The sequence below is a fragment of the Podarcis melisellensis genome (genome assembly GCF_964234715.1).
Source record: "Podarcis melisellensis genome assembly, chromosome: 3".
In the NCBI taxonomy this organism is placed as follows: Eukaryota; Metazoa; Chordata; class Lepidosauria; order Squamata; family Lacertidae; genus Podarcis; species Podarcis melisellensis.
This window is the reverse complement of record NC_138530.1, coordinates 12,193,045-12,216,583: the sequence shown is the minus strand read 5'-3', so window position 1 is coordinate 12,216,583 and position 23,539 is coordinate 12,193,045. Positions and strand designations below refer to the sequence as shown.

At 44.6% G+C, this 23,539-nt stretch overlaps 1 protein-coding gene across 7 annotated transcripts in view; it reads left to right on the top strand.

Moving 5' to 3' along the window:
• Positions 1 to 23,539, top strand: part of EML6 (EMAP like 6) — a 160,360-nt gene that overhangs the window by 34,195 nt on the left and 102,626 nt on the right. For 6 of the 7 annotated variants that reach the window (XR_014166234.1, XR_014166235.1, XM_081903624.1 and 3 more), the window contains exons 3-5: positions 12,884 to 13,043; positions 18,887 to 18,985; positions 20,914 to 20,982. Coding sequence is in view for 4 of the 7 variants with exons in the window: in XM_081903624.1 (XP_081759750.1) it covers positions 12,884 to 13,043; positions 18,887 to 18,985; positions 20,914 to 20,982 (328 nt within the window). In the remaining 3 variants the exon portion in view is untranslated. Of the gene's footprint in view, positions 1 to 12,883; positions 13,044 to 18,886; positions 18,986 to 20,893; positions 20,983 to 23,539 lie in introns of those variants that run through there. The other variant, XM_081903625.1, reaches the window with a different exon arrangement.

Sequence of the window (23,539 nt, the reverse complement as noted above, 5' to 3'; positions counted from 1 at the left end):
GCGTCCTATAGGGCGAAAAATACGGTAATGCCTCTTGCTCACATCCTGGCCAAACCCAAACCACCTAAGCTTCAGCAACGTAGTGGCCTCAGGTGCCTTCAAACCATACTTGGGAAGGTTCGGCCAGGAGTCACAACTGAGCTCCTGGCAGTCAGGTTCCTGTATTTATTTTGACAGTAGAGCTTTTCCTTTCCTTTCCTTCTACTGCAGCCCTACTTTTTGAAAGCTTCATTAGAGCTTGAGATTCGCCAGATCTGAGAGCAGGGCCTGCAGAGATGAGCTGCCAAGGCTTTGATTTTTCGGCAAGCTTCCAACCTTGTTCTAGTTGAGTTTTGTTTTATTCTCCCTCTTGCTAAGACAGTGCCACCGCTGCTTCAGATTTTATCATTAGTTTGAGTATTTAAATGCTCAGCTACGCGCGTATTCTCCACCTCCTTCAGGAGTTCCAGTGACAGAACAACCAGGTTTTGGTTTCAGTTGGGGAAGAGAGTATAGTGGTACCTCGGGTTACATACGCTTCAGGTTACAGACTCCGCTAACCCAGAAATAGTACCTCGGGTTAAGAACTTTGCTTCAGGATGAGAACAGAAATCGCACTCCGGCGGCGCGGTGGCAGTGGCTAAAGTGGTGCTTCAGGTTAAGAATAGTTTCAGGTTAAGAACAGACCTCCGGAACGAATTAAGTTCTTAACCCGAGGTACCACTGTCCTGGAAACATAAGTTGTCTTTGTAATATATGTTTTATTTACAAAGGTAGTAGCAGTGTATGTTGGGTGGGGGGCAAAGTGGCCCTGCTACACAGCTGCAGTTGCACTACCTATCATCAGATACCCAGAGAAAGACTCTGAACCCTACAGTGCTTCTCCTTCTGCCAGTTGCCCTGCTCAAAACTCCCAAGCTCCTGTTTCTGCTCTGTCTCTGCTCCCCCCTCTCTCTGAAAATGGACCATCACCCTCCAAGCTCCAATGCTCATGCCAGAAAACACAGACAGGTTCCCTGTCACCAGGGGCCAACCCCTAACCCAGGGTGGTCCAATGCAGCCTTCAATGCTGTTTTTGTGGCCCTCAGCAACATTTGATTTTCTGTCCCGTCCTTCCCAAAGCTGGGTAAGTGAGACCCAGGCTTTGGGAAGGTAAGGCAAGGGCTCTGACAGGGTCCTAGAGTCCTCCTACCTCCTTGACAAAGCCTTGTTAGCACCTTCCCAGCTTTGGGTAGGAAGAGGTAGGACTCTAGGACCCTGCCAGGCTATAGTTTTGAACATTTGAAAGCTGTTTGAGAGAGAGAAGGCTTCCCATAATATAGGGACATACAGTGGTGCCTCGCAAGACGAAATTAATCCGTTCCGTGAGGCTCTTCGTATAGTGGTTTTTTCGTCTTGTGAAGCAAGCCCATTGACAGCTTAGCAGATTAGCGCTATTAGCGGTTTAGCGGTTTTTAGCGATCAGCTGTTAAGCAGCTTATCAGCGGATCAGCTGATAACCAGCTTAGCGGCTTAGGAAAAGGGGGGGAGGGGAAAAACCCCGCAGGAACTCGCAAGACATTTTTGTCTTGCGAAGCAAGCCCATAGGGAAATTCGTTTTGCGAAGCGCCTCCAAAACGGAAAACCCTTTCGTCTAGCGGGTTTTCCGTCTTGCGAGGCGTTCGTCTTGCGGGGCACCACTGTATTTCTTTTGTGTCCGTGTTGTCTCTGATTAAAGAGACTTTGCAGAGTTTGGGAGACATTACTAACAGCTGTGAGAGTAGGATGAGCGCACCCCCATGAACATTCCCCCCCCATTTTTCAAACCCATCTTCAGCGTTTTTTTGTGGGAGGGGGACACAAAACCTACCATAGTCTGCCTCCAGCCTTCTTAGTATGTGGACGAGGCTGCAGTTCTATACACACCCACAAATAAGCACTGCGAAACTCTGGACTGCGATTTGAGTCGCACACTTCTGACTCACCAACAGTTCTGTGAAATCCAGAATTGGTGCACCAGATGAATAACTTGCCAGTTCCTACATTGTGTTCAGTAGTACATGCAGGCCTAATAATGATTCTTACATGCTTGTGCTGACACAACGATCAAAAGAGTACATCTTGAATTCCTCCCATTAATCAATGTTGAATTATGTTGTGTAAAATGTTGAGTTATTGGATTACATCCAGCTAAGTTTGAGTCAGAGTACACTCACTGAAATTATTGAACCGAATTTGGTTATGTCATATAACTTTGGATGGGTCTGTTCTGAGTAGGGCTAGCATTGCCTGCAACCAATATTGTTAGTATCTGTAGCCTTGTTTGGTTCTGAAAGTGGAATTTGTATTGCATTTCTTATATATCGATTCACTTCTGTTAGGACTATGTAAAACGCTTAGAAATTCCTGCTGAAAAATGAAGCTGTATATAAAATGCATGCATACACACACAACACAATTAAGCCCGTTGTCACAAAGATGCTTGCAGGCTGACATGCATTTTATTTTTTAATGTGGAAATGATTCTTTTGTGCGGAGGAAGATTGAGTCATGAGCTGGGGCAAGCCCCCACTTTGCAATCTGAATTGGTAAAGCCCAAATGCAGTCCTACCAGCCCCATGAAAAGAAGACGTTAGATTTGACTTGCAACCCTGAGACTTTCTTCTGAGCACGCGTGCCTAGAATAAGTTGCACTGAGCATAGGAAATACGATTTGCTCCAAGAGCTAAAAATTTATCTTTGGGAAAAGCAGGCTGATATGTTTCCCTTTCAAATGTCAGGAACCAGATGCTCTGAAGGCTTTCTCTTTTATCTTTTTTACAGCTCCAAAAACAATCTCTCTGATAGCAAAGAAACAAAATAAGCAGCTCATTGTATCCAAAATCTGTTGGGGTTTTTTTCAAATTAGTTTTTATTAATATTGCCATGATTCTGATAGAACTTTCAAATGTTCATTATTGTTTCAGGCTAGACTCATTTATTCTTTTTACTGGGAAACCAAAAGGAGGTGGTTTAGGGATGAATTACAGAAGTGGACACATACTTGAAAAGGGCTCAGTAATGGGGAAAGAAATGCTATGGGTCTTTATTGTGCTCCTATAAAACAAGGTGAAACTGAAAATACTTTCTGTCTGCAGGCTCACAATCTGTGAAGTTGTTTACGCTATTTTTATAGCATCTTTTCAACAAGTTGCCAAGGCAGCTTTTTAAACACAAAGGGAAGGGACAAATTATATGTGGTGAAGGGGGCAATCTAATGTAGATAGCTGTGGGGAAAACTTTATTATACATGCACCTTAAAGAAAAATGAAAAAATCATGTATTAATTACAACAGCACCTTTGATACGTCAAGCACTAACTAATGGCGTCAGGTCAAATAAGCTGGGGGAATTAGAATAAAGATCTACACTGGCTTTTATAATGAACATGCAGCTCAGTCTTCCATATTGAATTTGGTACTTCTAAAATGGGATTTATATGTACAGCAAAAATAATAATTATGCAACACAGTAATTTCATCACTGTGAGGCAGATTGATGCAATCTGGGCAAGACCAGAACCATTGTCCCCTCCTCCCTCCCCCGAGTATTGTTGTTGTTGTTGTTGTTGCTATTGTTATTGTTTAGTCGTTTAGTTGTGTCCGACTCTTTGTGACCCCATGGACCAGAGCACGCCAGGCACTCCTGTCTTCCACCGACTCCTGCAGTTTGGTCAGACTCCTGTTGGTAGCTTTGAGAACACTGTCCAACCATCTCGTCCTCTGTCCCCTTCTCCTTGTGCCCTCCATCTTTCACAACATCAGGGTCTTTTCCAGGGAGTCTTCTCTTCTCATGAGGTGGCCAAAGTATTGGAGCCTCAGCTTCAGGATCTGTCCTTCCAGTGAGCACTCAGGGCTGATTTCCTTAAGAATGGATAGGTTTGATCTTCTTGCAGTCCATAGGACTCTCAAGAGTCTCCTCCAGCACCATAATTCAAAAGCACCAATTCTTTGGCGATCAGCCTTATTTATGGTCCAGCTCTCACGTCCATACATCAGTACTGGGAAAACCCCAAGTATTACTATTTTTATACTTTAATTTTTCAGTTTCTGAATAAGAAACAATGCTCATTGCCCACCCCCAGAAAATATGGACTCCCCACATTGGTGACTCTGGTACCCATTGGGTGGAAAGGCAGGGAGGCCAGCACTAAATGGAGACACAAAGCAAAGCTAAGCAGATCCCATCTTCTCTTTTGAGTTCTGCAAGGGCAATACTGGAACTAAGGCAGGCAGGTGGGGACTGGCTGCCCCACTCACCGTAATAGGGATGCAGGTGGTGCTGTGGTCTAAACCATTGAGCCTCTTGGGCTTGCTGATAGGAAGCTCAGCAGTTCGAATATGAGCGACAGGGTGAGCTCCCGTTGCTCTGCCCCAGCTCCTGCCAACCTAGCAGTTTCAAAGCACACCAATGCAAGTAGATAAATAGGTCCCGCTGCAGCGGGAAGGTAAACGGCGTTTCCATGCGCTCTGGCTTCTGTCACGGTGTCCCATTGCGCCAGTAGCATTTTAGTCATGCTGGCCACCTGCCCCAGAAAGCTGTCTGTGGACAATTGGCAGCTCCCTCGGCTTGAAAGCGAGATGAGAGCCACACCCCATACTCGACTTTAACTGGACTTAACTGTCCAGGGGTCCTTTACCTTTTGCCACCTTCACGAACTAGCCTCTGTTGGTTCTCCACTCCTGTTTTAATGGACAATTGTATGTGTGCTCTTGTAAGTGAAGGAGAGAGCAATGCAAACTGTGCTACGTAGAAAAAGCAGGCATTTGGCGATGGCACCGAGAAAAATATTCAGGGCAGTAGGTCACACTCAGATTAGTCCTGCTGAAATCAATAAACATCCCTAGCTTAGGTCCACTAATTTCAGTGGCCTGGCCTGAGTTGGACTTGGATACTATCCCAAATGTTCCTTAATTTCAATGGGTTTGCTCTTGGTTGAATACCACCCTATATGTTTAATTCTGTGGTGGGCATGGGCATGTCTTTACCCATTCAGCAGCTTGAGGTCCGACTACTGCCACCCACAAATGCCACCAGCCTGGTCTTTCCAGCCATCCCAGTGCAGTACTTGGACAGAAAAGCAGATTAGAAAAGGTGGACATATGCATGCAGTGGCATAGCGTGGGGGGTGCGGGGGGGCCGGCCGCACCGGGTGCAACATCGGGGGGGCGCGCTCGCCACCTCCGGAGTCACCGAAGAGCCTCGGGCGCAGGCTGTAGCAGAGCCCCATGTCTCGTGGAACCGACGAGCTGTGCGCGCGTCCGGGCTGAAGGCGTCTGGCAGGCAGCGGCTCTCAGCGCTGGCCGCAGAGGGCGCGCCAGGCAGCCCCTCCTCACAGCCCCACTGCTGCAGCTGTCTACCAGCTCCACCTGGTACGCAGGCTAAGACCCTACCTCCCCGCGGACTGTCTCTCCAGAGTGGTGCATGCTCTAGTTATCTCACGCTTGGACTACTGCAACGCGCTCTACGTGGGGCTACCTTTGAAGGTGACCCGGAAACTGCAATTAATCCAGAATGCGGCAGCTAGACTGGTGACTGGGAGTGGCCGCCGGGACCACATAACACCGGTTCTGAGAGATCTGCACTGGCTCCCAGTACGTTTCCGAGCACGATTCAAAGTGTTGGTGCTGACCTTTAAAGCCCTAAACGGCCTCGGTCCTGTATACCTGAAGGAGCGTCTCCACCCCCATCGTTCAGCCCGGACACTGAGATCCAGCGCCGAGGGCCTTCTGGCGGTTCCCTCATTGCGAGAAGTGAGGCTACAGGGAACCAGACAGAGGGCCTTCTCGGTAGTGGCGCCCGCCCTGTGGAACGCCCTCCCATCAGATGTCAAAGAGATAAAGAATTACCTGACATTCAGAAGACATCTTAAGGCAACCCTGTTCAGGGAAGTTTTTAATATGTAATGCTGTACTGTTTTTAACACTGATTGGGAGCCGCCCAGAGTGGCTGGGAAACTCAGCCAGATGGGCGGGGTATAAATAATAAATAATAATTATTATTATTATTATTATTATTATTATTATTATTATTGGCCATGTTGCATTTTCCTCGCCTCTCTGCCCTCCTCCGGGCAAGCGGCGTCGTTTGGGCGGCAGCGCCAGCGGCAACTCGCCTCAGATCACCTGACACGGACCCGCCGCCGCCGTGGCTACCTTACCGTAAATACCCCAGCCCAGGCAGCAGCAAGAAGAAGCTGGCGGCGGCAGGTTAGGGGTTAGGCGGCACAAATTACTTGCCTTGCCCCAGGTTAGGGGGCGCAAATTACTTGCCTTGCCCCGGGTGCTGACAACCCACGCTACACCGCTGTATGCATGTTTGTGTATGAAGAGCCGAATTCCTGAGGTGCAATTGCATTGCAGAGCATTTAGAAGACAGCAGCCGTTTACAGCGTTTATATCTTCCCTCCCCTTTAGCCCAAAAGGCTCTCAGAGCAGCTTACCAAAAAAAATCAGTATTAAGAGTGTCCCTTCCCCCAGGCTTACAGTCTAAAAGGACATTAAGGGGAAATGAATGGGGAGGAGGAAAAAGGAAGCAGAAGCACAAGGTCTTGAAGCTGCAGTTCCAAGCACCAGCTCCTCACCAATAAATCAGCAGCGGTTCTGGCTCCCCCTTCCATCTCTCAGTCCCAAAAATCCTTTTAATACAAAGTCCTCAAATAGAGGGCATGTATATTAAACTGATTGCAAATCAAGGCAGTGAAGCAGCATATATCATTCCTGTGGAAATCCGGTGCACGCATGCAGGGGTTTTAGCAAGCAAAAGAAGGAAGCAGGTGTATAACAAGGCATGCAAGTCCATTCTGGGGAAAGGTAGGTGGCAGGTGAAAATCCATTTAGTGTCTATCAAGAAAGGGAGATCCGGACAGCGGTCTTACCTTGTTTGCATGCAATGGGCAGGGGCAGTCGTCTTCCACCAATTGCAACTTCCAGTTGTGGGTCCTTGGCAGCGGGAGTGCTTTTCCAAGAGGCAGGAATCCTGCAAATACGGTGGTACCTCAGGTTACATACGCTTCAGGTTACAGACTCCGCTAACCCAGAAATAGTACCTTGGGTTAAGAACTTTGCTTCAGGATGAGAACAGAAATCATGCTCCGGTGGCGCAGCAGCAGCGGGAGGCCCCCTTAGCTAAAGTGGTGCTTCAGGTTAAGAACAGTTTCAGGTTAAGAACGGACCTCCAGAACGAATTAAGTACTTAACCTGAGGTACCACTGTATATTCTCTGCGGTGGTTGCTGGCATGTCCAGTATATGGCAGCGTAAGGCATGTGAGAACGACACACGTAACATTTCCCACAACACAAAGTTACATATAGTAATCAAAGAAAACACTACATTTTTTATGGTGCGGGGTTAGAATGCCGTAGAAATATCTGTCATGTAGGTCTTTTAGCAGGCTGTGCATTGGTAGATCCAAGAGATATAAATATTTTCATTGAAAGATTTTCGTAGATGATTAAGGTACAGAAAACATCCATGTTTTCAATTCATAGAGTCCTTTCTATGGGTCAGTTACATTCGGTGTGAGATGCTGCTGTCATAGGCATTGTGAGGCTTTGTGGGGATAGAAAGTGGGGGGAAAGAAAGGGGGGCAATGCATAGTTCGGAAAATACCCAGGACTACTATTCTGATGGATTTTGGGTGGCCCAAGAGCACATAGATGCTGCAAAGGTCTCGCTGTCACATCAGAATCATCACTGTTTGCTTTTGTTAGGTGGGATCAGAGTATCAGTCGGTAAGCAATGATTTGTGTGTAACTCCAAAAATATTATGGAACCAACCTGTGGTAGCTTGATTGGTAAGAATCTTAAGAAGAAGAAAATTGATCCAGCATATCTTCCTTGAATAGCAGTCATTCCATTAGCTGACAGCTCAAACTTGAACACAGTGATCATAATTTTGACAATTTGATTGAATAGTCCCTTTAATGGACGTTCCCTGTTGGGTATTTGAGGACCCATTTAAGTGGATCGTAATCAATCTAAAAAACGACACGTTAAATAAGAAATCATGCATGGTAGGTCTCCGTTGTCATTTCTGCAATTGAAAATGCACGTTTAAGAGATCTATGCTCTCCTAGGAGGAAGTCATTACTGTTCTGTGTAGTTATTGAATGAAATATAGTTTGCGTTAAGGGTAACTGTATGCTTCCACTTGGAGCTCTTTGTTGCAAACATAAAGCAAGGGGAAAGTAAATGGCATCCCAGCAGTTCTCTTCCTAAGTGGTGCCTTTTGCATGTGAATACTTTATTCTCCCACATTAAGCAAGTCTGCTGTATAAAATATTGTAGAGAACCTAACATGTAGCCTTTCAGCTTCGACAGAGCTTTACAAATAATTTTTTTTTGGGTTCCTATGAAGATAAAGAGTGCTTTTCACTGAAGCCTAGAAACAGGGAAGGTCTTTTGCATAGAAAAAAAAAGCATGCATTTACAACATTACTCTATATATATATATATATATATATATATATATATATATATATATATATATATATTTGCTTTCGTAGATTTTCACGGGTACAGGAATGCAGGTTTTGGTGTCCTCGGGTGTCTTCCCGTGTAAAAGTATATATATATATATATATATATATATATATATATATATATATATATTGCTGTAACACTTATAAATATGTAAGCAGCCATTCCTGGATGGTGCTTTTGGCTTGCTTTTTTTTAATCCCAGGATTCTCCAAAGTGTCTTAGGGGTATACATATAATCACCCTAGCATCTGATTAAACATTTGTTGGAACCATCTATCAGGAACTGGTTTGCAATTGTTGGCTTCCTCGCTCAATAAATGAGGGAGTTAAATGAGAGATGGAAGCAGGAAGATGTGGCAGAACGGCAGAAGAACAGGAGGCCTGGATAGCTTTTTGCTGCGTGGCAAAGTGATGCCAAGGAGACTCTCTCACATGGCCATCGGATGGCGTAGATTGCAAGGTTCCCTTCATTTGGCAAAGCTCCATTTGTTGTTATGTGAACAGGGCTTGGCTTGTCCACACTTGAAACCCTTTGCAAATAGAGAGGAATAGCTAGGGTTACCATATGTCCAGGAAAACTAGGACATGCCCTCTTTTTGATGGCAAACATGCTCATTCGGGTGGATTTTTTTTACAATTTAAAGGAAATGTTTGGGGGTTGTGCTGGGGCTGCTCTGCATGCTGCGGATGCTGCCAGCCCGAGTTGGGAAAAGAGGCACATAGGCATGGCAGTGGCAGGCCCGCACCTGCATGCCTCTTTCCCCGGCTCGGGCTGGTAGCAGCTCAAGCTGTCGTCCTTTTTGCTCTTCAAGATATGGCAACCCTAGGAATAGCAAGCAAGAGTTGGCGAGCGACAGGCAAGGGAGCATATTTAATAAGCCCAGAAAATAACGGAAACATTTTAACATAATTCTATTTATGGTATGAACAGCTCAAAAGTCATGTACAATTAAAAGTTAAAAATTCTGTGTTTTCATATTCTATGAATATAATTCAATGAGTTCAGGATGAAAATCTATCCATTTCTAGGGTGAATTTTAATTGCTCTTATTCTCTGTGTGTGTTTTTTTAAAGTCCTTATGTACACCAGTAAGAAATACCAAATATTAAGTGGCATATTAAATAACTGAATTGAAAATGTTTATTATTATTTTTAAAATTCTACCCACCCTCCTAAATTGTTTAGGAGTGGTTTACAAAAAACCCTTACCCTTTTTTTTTATCCTCACAACTGTGCGACTGTTTCAGGCTCATTGAAAGAGCTTCATGGCTGAACTCCAGTCCTTACTCAGCAGCTAAATGTTACACTACACTGGCTTTCTAAATACATATTTTAACAATGTGTTGTTCTGGACGTAGTTTGGACAAGTCCAAAAATGCATAAACATCACAAGCAAACTTCCAAACGCCAACTAGAGATGTGAAAAAGTAAGCAAGGACTCAGTTGTGTAGCAAGACTTCAGCTCTCAAATGCAAGAGCAAGATGCGTTTCTGCCTCTTTGGCGGTGCTGCCATTGTCACAAAAACCCTCAGACTTTTATTGTGGTAAGGGAAATGATAGGGAAATGCCTTGGGAACTGAGTTGACCATTGCTCAATGCATTTTTTTTACAACCTCACTGCAAACAGAATTCTCGACCTCCGTGCAAATGTTGCGGAAACAAAAGGACGAAGGCTCAATAAGCAGGTTGTCTGGAACGGCCCTACGAAAACAAGGAACTAAACAGAACATAAACAGGGAAAGTTTATAGCATCATCTGAACTGAATCGGCTCTTGGAGAAGATAGGGTATAAGTTTGTAGCTTATCAAATTTTATTTGAATTTGAAGGTGGTTCTGGGTCTTCCCTCCCCCGCCCCAGACTTTGCTGCAAAGCTTGAAAATACGTTAGAACGACAGAAATAGCAGCAGAAACAAAACTGTGTATTCTCAGTGAAGCAGAGTTTTAGCAAGATAGGAGATTCTGGGCAATGCACAGAGTACTGCGACAGAAATTGCGGAGGTGGTGAAAGTTTTGCCATCTGGCAAAGACCCTCAGCCAGATGGATTCACTAATGGCTCCTATATAGTATTCAATCAGGCTCTTCTGAAAGGCGTGACTGGCATCTTTAATTATTCCAAATTAAGAACGAGCATGCCAGATACTGCCTTGGATACAAAATATATAAGTGATGCTTTTTAGAAGGTAAAAAGTCATGGTCCCAGTCACTGTGCTTCATTACATTAGTAAAAGTGAAAGCATGTTAGCCAAATTGTTGCCTTGCGAGTGATTTCTCAAGTATTCGATGCATCAAGGCAATATTTTTAATGATCTGTTTTTGCAAACTTGTTATTTCGTGGACTTTCAGTTTGTTCAGTTTGAGGAGTTACTGTTATTTCAGTGGATACGATTAAAAAAAAATACTTTTCACAAATCTTAATCTATACGGCTGCAACAGAGGGGGAAATGGGGTCACCCCACTCTCTCAGTTGAAAGCCCATCTGCCATTTGCCTCCTACTTTCACTGAACTATTTCCATTCTAGCTGGTCGTTATAAGAACTTTGTAACTTTAAGAAATAGTGCCTGTGTTTGCTGGTTTTCCTCTTCCCTCCCCTCCCATTTTCCTTCTTCTTTTAGATTGTAAACATGAGGACAGGAACTGCCTTACTTGTAACTCATCTTATATAAAAACAAAAAAAAATCCTTCCAGTAGCACCTTAAAGACCAACTAAGTTAGTTCTTGGTATGAGCTTTTGTGTGCATGCACACTTCTTCAGATACCTGAAGAAGTGTCTTCAGGTATCTGAAGAAGTATCTGAAGAAGTGTGCATGCGCATGAAAGCTCATACCAAGAACTAACTTAGTTGGTCTTTAAGGTGCTACTGGAAGGAATTTTTTTTGTTTTGACTATGGCAGACCAACACGGCTACCTATCTGTAACTCATCTTATATAAGCTACTCTGGGACCATTTTTGGTGAAGAGTGGCGTAAAAATACTTTAAATAAATAAAAGTCCGGGCAGTTAATGTAGAACTTTTGGCCTTCAAATATCTGTGGCCTTTTAGAAGTGGGTGGGATGTTCTTAATGAATCCCATCCCCACCCCCGGTTTTATTGTATCTGTGTGGGGGGTGTGGGTGTTTATTTGTTTGTAAGTCACTTTGGATAAAAACAGTGCTTTATTCTATTTTAAAAAAATGTTTAGGGGTATTCTCATTTTCCTACTCATTGAAATACTGCCCCTCAATGAGGCCAAACTCAGATTCACAAAATGTTTAGGGGGTATGCGTACCCCTGTGTACCCCCAGGTGGAAAAAGCACTGGATAAGAATAAGAATGGTAGAAGAACTGTTATTCTCTCCTGTTGGAATTCCATGTTGAGTTTGCCTTGCTATGTGATTGGTAAGGGCAGGGTATAGTTATAGGGGTAAGGTAAAGGTAAAGGGACCCCTGACCATTAGGTCCAGTCGCAGACGACTCTGGGGTTGTGGCGCTCATCTCGCTTTATTGGCCAAGGGAGCCGGCATACAGCTTCCGGGTCATGTGGCCAGCACGACTAAGCTGCTTCTGGTGAATCAGAGCAGCGCACGGAAATGCCGTTTACCTTCCCGCCGGAGCGGTACCTATTTATCTACTTGCACTTTGATGTGCTTTTGAACTGCTAGGTTGGCAGGAGCTGGGACCGAACAATGGGAGCTCACCCCGTCGCGGGGATTCAAACCGCCGACCTTCTGATTAGCAAGTCCTAGGCTCTGTGGTTTAACCCACACCACCACCTGCGTCCCTTTGGTTATAGGGGAGAGTGCAGTTATTTCCTCTTGCAAAGCAAGATCGCCCTTCAGAGTAGCTATTATGAATTGTGGGGCAAGAACTCCCTCTATCTTTGTGTGGGCTTGAGGGCCTTTGTATGTCTAAAGGGAGAAGTAGTATGATCTGGCAGACAAAAGCAGCATCAAGCATCTGTCGCCAAACCTGGTTTCCTGGGCCAGAGAAATTTTACACCTGAAATTGCATGTGCTTTGACTTCTCCTCCGCTGGTCTCCTTCTAGCATATGCAGTGTAGAGAGAGCCTCAGAGCCCCCTTGGATCACACAGTGAGACCTTATGAAGGTTAAAGGATGACACCCCTTGCAGTGCCAATTGCAAAAGAAAAACTGGAGGTGGAGCAGGGCAGCAATCAACTGCCTGGAACCTTGAACAAGAGCACTACTGTTTGAGACCTGGGATGCACTGCAACATTTTGTTGCAGGTCCCACTTCCGTGTTCACAAAAAGAATGAATATGGATGGGGTAAGGGGCAGCGATTCATGCACTGATAAAATAACCGTTGAGAGCGTTACTGAAAATGTGTAATCAAAAATAACAATGAGTGCATTCTCTGATAACGTGGTACTGAACCCTTATTTTTGAACTATCCCCCCAGTCTAGCTCTGCACCCGGAAAAAACCCTGGTTGCTACAGGGCAAGTTGGGAAGGACCCTTACATTTGCATCTGGGACTCCTACAACATACAGACCGTTTCCATCCTGAAGGATGCTCATACCCACGGAGTTGCCTGCTTGGCTTTTGATTCAGACGGCCAGGTATGTATTTGGCTAAGACCTAGTCATTTCAGAAGGCCTTTGGAGTACCAGGCTGAGATGGCTTAGCAGCATCTTTCATTCCTCTTTGTTGCCACCTTAATATACCACCCTAGTGAGAGGAAGATACTTAGCTATCCCAGAATCAGAGAGTCTCTGCAAATGCAGAAAGCAGGAACCCGATACTCTGGAGCATATATTCTTTTCCTGTGATTTTGGCAGTTGCGCCAGAGGACAATTATTTGAGGCCCTAAAATTTAATAGACAGATTTTTACACAACCAACTGTTCAGGACCTGCTGGTGGACAGCGATGACCAAATTACTTTAATAGCGGCTGAATTTTTAAGTGCTGTCCATGAAGAAAGAATGGGCCATGATAAAGAGACTTAGTGGTTTTTAATGGTAGGTGATGTTGCTATGTTGTATTATATTATCTATGTTCATCGATTTATTTCTTGGAGTTAAGAATAAGACTGGGATAAATTGTGTTTGCTGAGCCCGTATTTTATACAGTCTGTATATGATGCTTGTTAGTTAATGTGTGGTGTGTTATGCCTAATAAAGGATTTTGAATTTGAAATTAGAATATACCACCCTGCTGTGTTTTCATGGTTTTCATTGGATTGTTTTGTAACTGAGGTTTTAGTGGTTCAGGTGTATATACAGGGGTACCTTGGTTCTCAAACTTCATCTGTTCCGGGCGTCCATTCCAAAACCAAAGCGTTCCAAGACCAAGGCACGCTTTCCCATAGAAAGTAATGCAAAATGGATTAATTCTTTCCAGACTTTTAAAAACAACCCCCAAGACAGCAATTTAACATGGATTTTACTACCAAAGAGACCATTGATCCATAAATTGAAAGCAATAATGTACTGCAGTCACATAGTGAATCAATCAATCAGCTGAACTGGGTTCCCCACAGTCACAAAAGCAAAACAAAAAAGAGCCGCAGAAACAAAAACGCAAAATAAATAGCAAAAACAGACAGACCTTAGTGTAACACTCAAAATGGAAGTAAGGCACTCAAATTAGAATCATAACACTCAAAATGGAAGTGTGGCACTCAAATTGGAAGCATGACACTCAAAACAGAGCACGTTTGGCTTCCGAAAAATGTTCGCAAACCGTAACACTTTCTTCTTGGTTTGCAGTGTTTGGGTTCCAAGTTGTTTCAGTACAAAGGCATTTGAGAACCAAGGTATCTCACTGTGCATTGTGAGCTACCCTGAAAGCTCTGCTGGGGCCAAAGAGGCTGGTTAAAAATGGAATAAGTAGGAACAGTTCATCAAGTCACCATTAGCACTCTGCTATTTGTGGGCAAGGGGGATGTATGCCATTTCAAATATTTCATAGAGGGGCACCTGATGTTGGCATTTCACAAGCCAGTATACAATGCCCTTCCTGCCCCCCTTGCCTGCTTTCTTAGCCCTCTTCTTGTTTTCTCATTGGGAACTGTATGCTTCTTCACTAGGGACCTCTCCAGACATCCTTTTCCTCGTGCATTCATGATGATTTGTACTTTTGACAATACTGGGGCAGTCCAACACAACCCCACTTTCAATACCGTTTGCACCTGGAAATATTTTGGAGTTGGTCATACTGTTTCATTTCCAATAGGTGCCCGTCCCACAACTTTTCATACCACAAGCATTCTGGGGGTTTTTTATTCTCCTGCTTTTGTTGTAGTCCCTCCAGAAAGCAATATGTGGTAGTATTGCAGAGCACCTAATAAAGCAGACTAAATCTACAACTAATGCACTAAAAAAGGTCAAAAAAATAAAAGGTAAAGGACCCCTGGACAGTTCAGTCTAGTCAAAGGCGACTATGGGGTTGCGGTACTCATCTTGCTTTCAGGCCAAGGGATTATTGTGTTGGGAACCTATTTCAGAATACACCTGCAATAAAACACTAGTCCAGAGACCCCCTCAAAAAAGGGAAAAGGAAACCTTTGTTGCTTTTTAAAAGCTATCATTTTATATCACTGCTGGCATAAACCAAATATTCTGTTTTATATGAGTGAATTTAATACTACCTGTAAACCATCCAAGCTGGTTTCTCACAGAACTGCTGTTCTGTTCTCATCTGTGCCAGGCACAGGGCAGTAAGGAGGAAATTAGAAGCTAATCTGATTTATTTGCTTGAAAATATACTTCTCTGTCCAGAGGAAGGAAATGAGAGAGGCATTAGGCATCCAGTAGGTTTAAATCATCCCAGTTGTTATCTGCAGTAAGCTTTATGATTAATTGCAGGCCCTTGTTCCCTTTTTCATAGAAAAGTTTGGCAGGAACACTAAGAGACAAGAGCTATTGCCACCTCTAAATGTATATCTACACTGCATATGGAAACTAGTTTCACAGTCGTTCCCTCTCCTGGGAATTACAGTTCTGTGAGGAGAGAAACTAGAGAGTTAAGAACCTCAGCATCCTCTTCAAACTACAATTCCCCAAATTCTTTGGTGAGGTAGCTAGATGCACCTTTCGGGCTGCTACAGTTAGCTGTATTTCAGTGGTGTTTAAATAAGGGCTATTGAAAGATGTGAGGCATAATTCTGTTTGCTGAACTGTGTGGCAGGTTTTAATTTCCCGTTCTCCAGCAAGGGTAGCTAAGAAAATAAATTAATCCATAAGACTTGAGGGCTTGTGCACTCCCTGCCAGAGGCCAGTTCTAGCGTGCGAGAGGAGGAGTGCAAGACAGAATTAACATTTCCCCTGTTTCCATTGATGTGTGAGAATAACTTGTTTACAGGGCCTATAGGAGGTTCCCAGCTCAGTATTTTTAAGTAGCCTAGGGAGAAGATAGCCTCATCGTAAGGTGAATGTGGTAGGGTTGCCATCTTCCAAAAAGTGAACACCCGGACACGAAGGTTGTTGAGCAGTCACGATTTCTTCATATTATTTCTGGATAGTAGGGAGCAAATATATATGGGGTCATAGAATTGTAGAATTGGAAGGGACCCCAAGGGTCATCTAGTCCAACCCACTGCAATGCAGGAATATCAGCTAAAGCACGCAAGACAGATGGCCATCCAACCTCTGACTGGAAACCTCCAAGGAAGGAGAACCCACAGTCTCCCAAGGGAGACCATTCCACTGTCGAACTGTCAGAAAATTCTTTCTGATGTTTAGTTGGGATCTCCTTTCTTGTAACTTGAAGCCTTATTAGACCCAGGGCACATTTGGACATCTTAGGAGTTGTTGCAGGCACCACAAAATACTCATTTAATACAAGAAAAACTGGCAGAGCTCACAGCCGCCACACCTCAATAACCAAACAAAAAAAGCAGGAAGCACTGCCTAAGGCAGTTGTTGCCAATTAGCTAGGTGCTGCAGAACCCCTGTTTCTCAAAAGCCAGGTTGTGGACCCCCTACTTTTGAAAACTTTGATATCTCTATGGCAGCTTTTGTGAATGGTGTCACAGACCCTCTGGGACCACCAATAGGAAACCATGGACATACGACCATTATAATTTTATGTTGTGAACCACCCTGAGATCTACGGACATGGGGTGTATTTAATAAATAGTATTATAACCAAAAAAATCCACATCCCCATTTAAAAAATGGGGTGGCAGGGGATCTTGATGGGTGTCGAGGAGTTGTCTGAAGGTGACATGTTGCTCACAGACACCACCCTTTATCTGTTTTCTGGGAGACCACAATCTTTGTTATTCACTCAGAGATTGCAGTCTTTTTTGTGTTGTCCGTCTTCACTGCTGTGTTTTGCCCCAGGACCTTTTCACCTGTATGAATGAACGGCTCCAGCATCTTCTTCTGTAACGGCAAATGGTTTTGTCGCATTGCCTCACCAATGTTCATGTGCCCATTAGTTGGAGCCTATCAGTGGGTTATCCATTCCAGTTTCATCAGAGCGTATTTCTAATGAACCAAGCCAGTTAAACCAGCCCCATTAATTTTGCATTGCTGGTGACTGGCAGTGCTTTGAAAAGCTTCAAAGGCACTGACGGTTTTCAGGCTCAGAAAGGCTTTGAGGAAATGGTTTCAAAATTTCAAAGGCCACTGTCTTGCAGCGCAAAGATATTTCAGTGTAACAGGAGATTCTCCATTTGCACTGAAATTAATAGCTTTGAACGTTTCCTGTCCTTCTAGACTATTTTCTTGGGACCATTATTGTGCTAACAAGTAACAAATTAGTAAGCAGGTTTTCAACTCAGGTGCATGTTAAACCAGACAGGTGTTTCTGCCATCCTTCACACATGCATATTCATCACCTTATGGCTGCAACGTGTGTGAATTGGCAAATAGACATTTTGTGCAGCAGTACCTAGCAGTTTGAAAGCACACCAGCGCAAGTAGATAAATAGGTACCGCTCCAGTGGGAAGGTAAACGGTGTTTCCGTGTGCTGCTCTGGTTTGCCAGAAGCGGCTTAGTCATGCTGGCCACAAGACCCGGAAGCTGTACGCTGGCTCCCTCGGCCAATAAAGCGAGATGAGCGCCGCAACCCCAGAGTCATCCACGACTGGACCTAATGGTCAGGGGTCCCTTTACCTTTACCTTTATCCCAGAAAAGTCCATTTGGGCAGGGAAATGAAGTCCTTAATTTGGGTAGGGGCTATAGCTGAGTGATAGAAAAGGTTCAATCCTCAGCATCTCTAAGTATGGCTGCGAAAGGCCTCTGCTTGCATCTCCAGAGAGCTGCTGCCAATCCCTGTAGACCAGCCTTTCTCAACTTGGCCTCCTGAGGTGTTGCTGGACTACAGCCCCCATCATCCCCAGCTAGCAGGGCCCAGTGGTCAGGGATGATGGGAGTTGTATTCCAACAGCATCTGGGGACCCAAGTTGAGAAAGGCTGCTATAGACCTGGGTTTCCCAATCTTGGGTCTCCAGCGGTTTTTGGACCACAGTTCACATCATCCCTGACCACTGGTCCTGCTAGCTAGGCATGATGGGAGTTGTAGCCCAAAAACAACTAGAGACCCAAGTTTGGGAAACCCTGCTATGGACAATGCAGAGCTAGAAAAGTCAAAGATCAAAGGTCTGATTCAGTTCAAGGCAAATTCCTATGTTTCACCAGGGGAAAAAAATATTTCCTTTAATAATTAATATTTTAATTGTCTTCATAAAATAAACACCAACATGAAATAAAATATGCAGTTATATACTCCCAAAACCAGGAGCAATTGTAATTTAACAAGGGTAAACAATATTTAAACTTACATTATATATGTCGGGCTGCCATACGTCAATTGAAAAAGTTGGGGTTTTTTTGGGCATTTTTGAAAAAGCTCAGCAACTTTCCTTTTTGAAATATGATTCCAGTAGCTAATTTTCATCATTATTAAAATCTGCCAACCACTTTGAAGCTGGAAATACGATACTTTTTGATGGAATCAGTTCACGCATTCAGCTGCCACTGACAGAGTATAGAGGAATCAAATTAACTCCAGGGATGTTTCAACCAACTCTTTAATTCAATTCTAAGACCATTAGAATAGTTCTGGTGATGGCAGCATGCAGGATACCAATGTTAAAGTATTTTAAAACTTATTGAGGAAGATTTGAGAACTGAGGAGTGAGGTTATTACCCCTCTACTACTTTCCACAACAGGTCACTCCACCATTTGCAGGTGACAGCAAAAACTGCAGAAAAATTTAGCTGGGGCAATTAGAATAAGATCTGTTATTTGGTTATTGATGTAAACCTCCAGAATGTATTTTGCATACTTAAGGGGGTTTTTTTACCTCTATCTTTCAGTACGTTGTATTTTATTTTATTGCTTTGGCTAGTCGCTAATGCAAATAAAGATGCTTCTTATGACTGCAGTGAATAGCTAACTCCTGAGTGGGTGTTCATTTACCAAAATCGTTCGTTTCTTCTTCTTTCAGCGTCTCGCTTCGGTGGGACTAGATGCCAAAAACACAGTCTGCATTTGGGAATGGAGGAAAGGAAAACTTCTTGCATCAGCTACTGGCCACTCAGACAGGGTAATCAGCTAATGCGTTTGGCATAAACGTTTTTTGTAATATTTCTGAAATATTTCCTGTAACCCTTTTTGTTGCATTGATGGAGCTGTTAACTTCTCTCCCCCCCACCCCCAATTAAGCTAATGCTCACAGAAATACAATATTATAATTTAGTTTAATAAATTATTGTGAGAAGATGATATTTTGTGATATTATAGAGAGGGAAATTCATAAGTGGGACTTCCATGATAGGATCTCCCAACAATTTTTTTCTCTACTTGAAAGCAACAACAGGGGCTGCTAATTTGATTGGAGAAGGGACATGGGCAGGGTGTATGTTTATTTTCCCCCTGTGCCATTTCCCTAATCAAGCACCCCCCTTCCATCTTTCCAAGTTGCCATTTGCAGTGGCGAAGACTAGGGCAAAATTCAAAGTGTTGGTGTTGACGTTTAAAGCCCTAAATGGCCTCAGCCCAGTATACCTGAAGGAGCGTCTCCACCTCCATCATTCTGCCTGACACTGAGGTCCAGCGTCAAGGGCCTTCTGGCGGTTCCCTCATTGCGAGAAGCAAAGCTACAGGGAACAAGGCAGAGGGCCTTCTCGGTAGTGGCGCCTGCCCTGTGGAACGCCCTCCCATCAGATGTCAAAGAGATAAACAACTACTGACATTCAGAACACATCTTAAGGCAGCCCTGTTCAGGGACGTTTTTAATGTATGATATATTAGTCTATTTTTGGTCTTTGTGGAAGCCTCCCAGAGTGGCTGGGGAAACCCAGACAGATGGGCAGGGTATAAATTATTATTATTATTATTATTATTATTATTATTATTATTATTATTATTATTATTATTATTGAATCACAGCTATAGCATCCCTGTCAGATGGCCATCCAACCTCTGCTTAAAAACCTCCAAAGAAAGAGAGTCCACTACGTTCCGAGGGAGTCAGATCCACTTGTCAAAGAGCTCTGTCAGAAAGTTATTTTTGACATTTAGCTGGAATCTCCTTTCTTGTAACTTGAATCCATTGGTTTAGATCCTACCCCTGAGCAGGAGAAAACAAGCTTGCTCCATCTTCCGTGTGACAGCCCTTTAGATACTTGAAGATGGCTATCATCTCCCCTCTTAGTCTCCTCTTTTCCAGGCTAAACATACCCAACTCCTTCAACCATTCCTCATAAGGTAAAGGTAAAGGTCCAGTCGTGGCCGACTCTGGGGTTGCGGCTCTCATCTCGCTTTATTGGCCGAGGGAACCGGCATACAGCTTCCGGGTCATGTGGCCAGCATGACTAAGCTGCTTCTGGCAAACCAGAGCAGCGCACGGAAACACCGTTTACCTTCCTGCTGGAGCGGTACCTATTCATCTACTTGCACTTTGAGGTGCTTTCGAACTGCTAGGTTGGCAGGAGCAGGGACCAAGCAACGGGAGCTCACCCCATCGCGGGGATTCGAACCACTGACCTTCTGATCGGCAAGTCCTAGGCCCTGTGGTTTAACCCACAGCGCCACCCGCGTCCCAGTTCCTCATAGGGTACATGTATTGTATCTCCCTGTTCCTCTCCAGTGGGACTTATTGAAGTCTTGTTCAGTTCCTTCAGCTGTGCTGTTACTAACTGTGTTATTTACTGGCGTTTTCCAGCCATTGTCAGTTTTGCCGTCACATGTGTAGATTGTTTTTGACACTGAGGGATGGAGACATAAATGAAATTGAGGCAAACACTTGCCAAGAGGTTTGTATGCCTTACATGGTCTTCATGATGCTGTTTGTGCTTCCCGTAAACATTTTTCATCCATATGGAAAGTCAGCTATATTCACGTATATTATTGGTAACAGAACATTAGGACTTTATAGAGAACCAGGCATACGTTTACTGAATTTATGACATATCTGATATGAATGCATGTGGTTTCTAATTTAGTGTAGCAGTTTTGAATATTTTTTGACAGATCTTTGATATTTCCTGGGACCCCTATCAACCCAACAGAGTGGCTAGCTGTGGAGTGAAACATATCAAGGTAAATTGGTTTTGATGCTTTTCATTGCCAATGAAAGAAACTCTTTATAATTCCTTGGCATATTTTCTTTTACATTTTTTTTTAAAGCAGTGACTGTTATGTAGCCAGCTCAGTGTGGCAAACTTCCAGAACTATTCAATATAAAGTGATTGCAGTGACGGACTGCTTATCAAGCAAAGCAGAAGGGACACATAGTATAGTTTAGGAAATATTTATTTCCTGCTTGGCTTTCTCTCTCTTTCTGCATTTTCCCCCAAGATGAATTGATTTGGAGTGAAGATTACTTGAACCAGCAATTTAAATAATCACAAAATGGAAAACATTAAATTGCAATCACCAATTTTAATCAATTTTTCCATTTGTATTTCACTTTTTTCTCCAAGGCCGTTTTTTCTTTGGCTGCTACACCCAATTCCAACATATCAATTTACAATTAAATTCCATGTTATTCTGTATTTCTCTTTGTTTCTCAGGGTAGCACTTGCATCTACTGATGTCCTCCCTCTCATGCACACACACACACACTCACACACATGTATTTAAACAATTATATCGCATAACAATTTCAGCCTTATTAATTAAGCATAATTAGTTCTGCATTGGGGAACGGAAGCTGTAGCCAGTCCTGCAGCCCAGCACGAAAACCAACTTGTCGGATTTTGTTGTCCCTGGTCCTGAATGGGGTAACTGTGCCCCTGAAGGACCAGGTGCGTAGCCTGGGAGTCATTTTGGACTCACAGCTGTCCATGGAAGCACAGGTCAAATCTGTATCCAGGGCAGCTGTTTACCAGCTCCATCTGGTACACAGGCTGAGACCCTACCTGCCTGCAGACTGTCTCGCCAGAGTGGTATATGCTCTGGTTATCTCCCGCTTGGACTACTGCAATGCGCTCTATGTGGGGCTACCTTTGAAGGTGACCCGGAGACCACAACTAATCCAGAATGCGGCAGCTAGACTGGTGACTGGGAGCGGCCACCGAAACCATATTACACCGGTCTTGAAAGACCTACATTGGCTCCCAGTACGTTTCCGAGCACAATTCAAAGTGTTGGTGCTGACCTTTAAAGCCCTAAACGGCCTCGGTCCAGAATATCTGAAGGAGCGTCTCCTCCCCCATCGTTCTGCCCGGACACTGAGGTCCAGCTCCGAGGGCCTTCTGGCGGTTCCCTCACTGCGAGAGGCCAAGTTACAGGGAACCAGGCAGAGGGCCTTCTCGGTAGTGGCACCCGCCCTGTGGAACGCCCTCCCATCAGATGTCAAAGCAATAAACATCTACCTGACATTCAGAAGACATCTGAAGGCAGCCCTGTTCAGGGAAGTTTTTAATATGTGACATTTTAGTGTATCTTTCATCTTCGTTGGAAGCCGCCCAGAGTGGCTGGGGAAACCCAACCAGATGGGCGGGGTACAAATTCACTTCATTTAAATAAGACACCCAAGACTGGAGTAATGCAATATTCTAATACCACAAAAAGATAAAGGTAAAGGGACCCCTGACCACTAGGTCCAGTTGTGACCGACTCTGGGGTTGCGGCGCTCATCTCGCTTTATTGGCCAAGAGAGCTGGTGTACAACTTCCGGGTCATGTGGCCAGCATGACTAAGCCGCTTCTGGCGAACCAGAGCAGCGCACGGAAACACCGTTTACCTTCCTGCCGGAGCGTACTTATTTATCTACTTGAACTTTGAGGTGCTTTTGAACTGCTAGGTTGGCAGGAACAGGGACCGAGCAACGGGAGCTCACCCTGTCGCAGGGATTCAAACCACCAACCTTCTGATTGGCAAATCCTAGGCTCTGTGCTTACATCAATATGGAATAGACAAGTGCTGTGAACACACCATCATTTTAAAGCACATTCAAGAACACACACCCAAATAATCCTTAGGACTGTAGCTTGTTAAGGGTGCAGGGAGGGGAAACCTCAATTTCCAGTATTCTTTGCATGGAGAGAAATGTGCTTTAAATCTGTGGCAAGTGCCAGTCAAGGGCGTAGCTATAGCTAGCTGCTCCGGCATCCGGAGGGGCGGGGCGGGGCGAGCCGCCCCCGGGGTGCCATGGCGATTCGCGCCCAGGGGCAGTGCAGCGAGCTGTCCACGGAGTCCGCCTGGTGGACACAAGCCCCATGCTGCCATTTCGGGCAGCGCAGGGGGCCCAAGCCACCGCGTCACTCCCAGGAGAGACGCGTGGCTCGGACACACTGCAGGCCAGGCCCTGTGGTAAGTGCCGCCCCCCGCAGTGTGCCTTTTTGTCACCCCCCCTCAGGGATGACACCCAGAGCGGACCGCACCCCCACACCCGCCTTCCTACGCCCCTGGTGTCAGGGACTCTTTACAGATTCAATTTTTTGTCCGCACTTACTTTACTAATTAAGGGACACGGGTGGCGCTGTGGGTTAAACCACAGAGCCTAGGGCTTGCTGATCAGAAGGTCGGCGGTTCGAATCCCCGCAACGGGGTGAGCTCCCGTTGCTCGGTCCCTGCTCCTGCCAACCTAGCAGTTTGAAAGCACGTCAAAGTGCAAGTAGTTAAATAGGTACCACTCCAGCGGGAAGGTAAA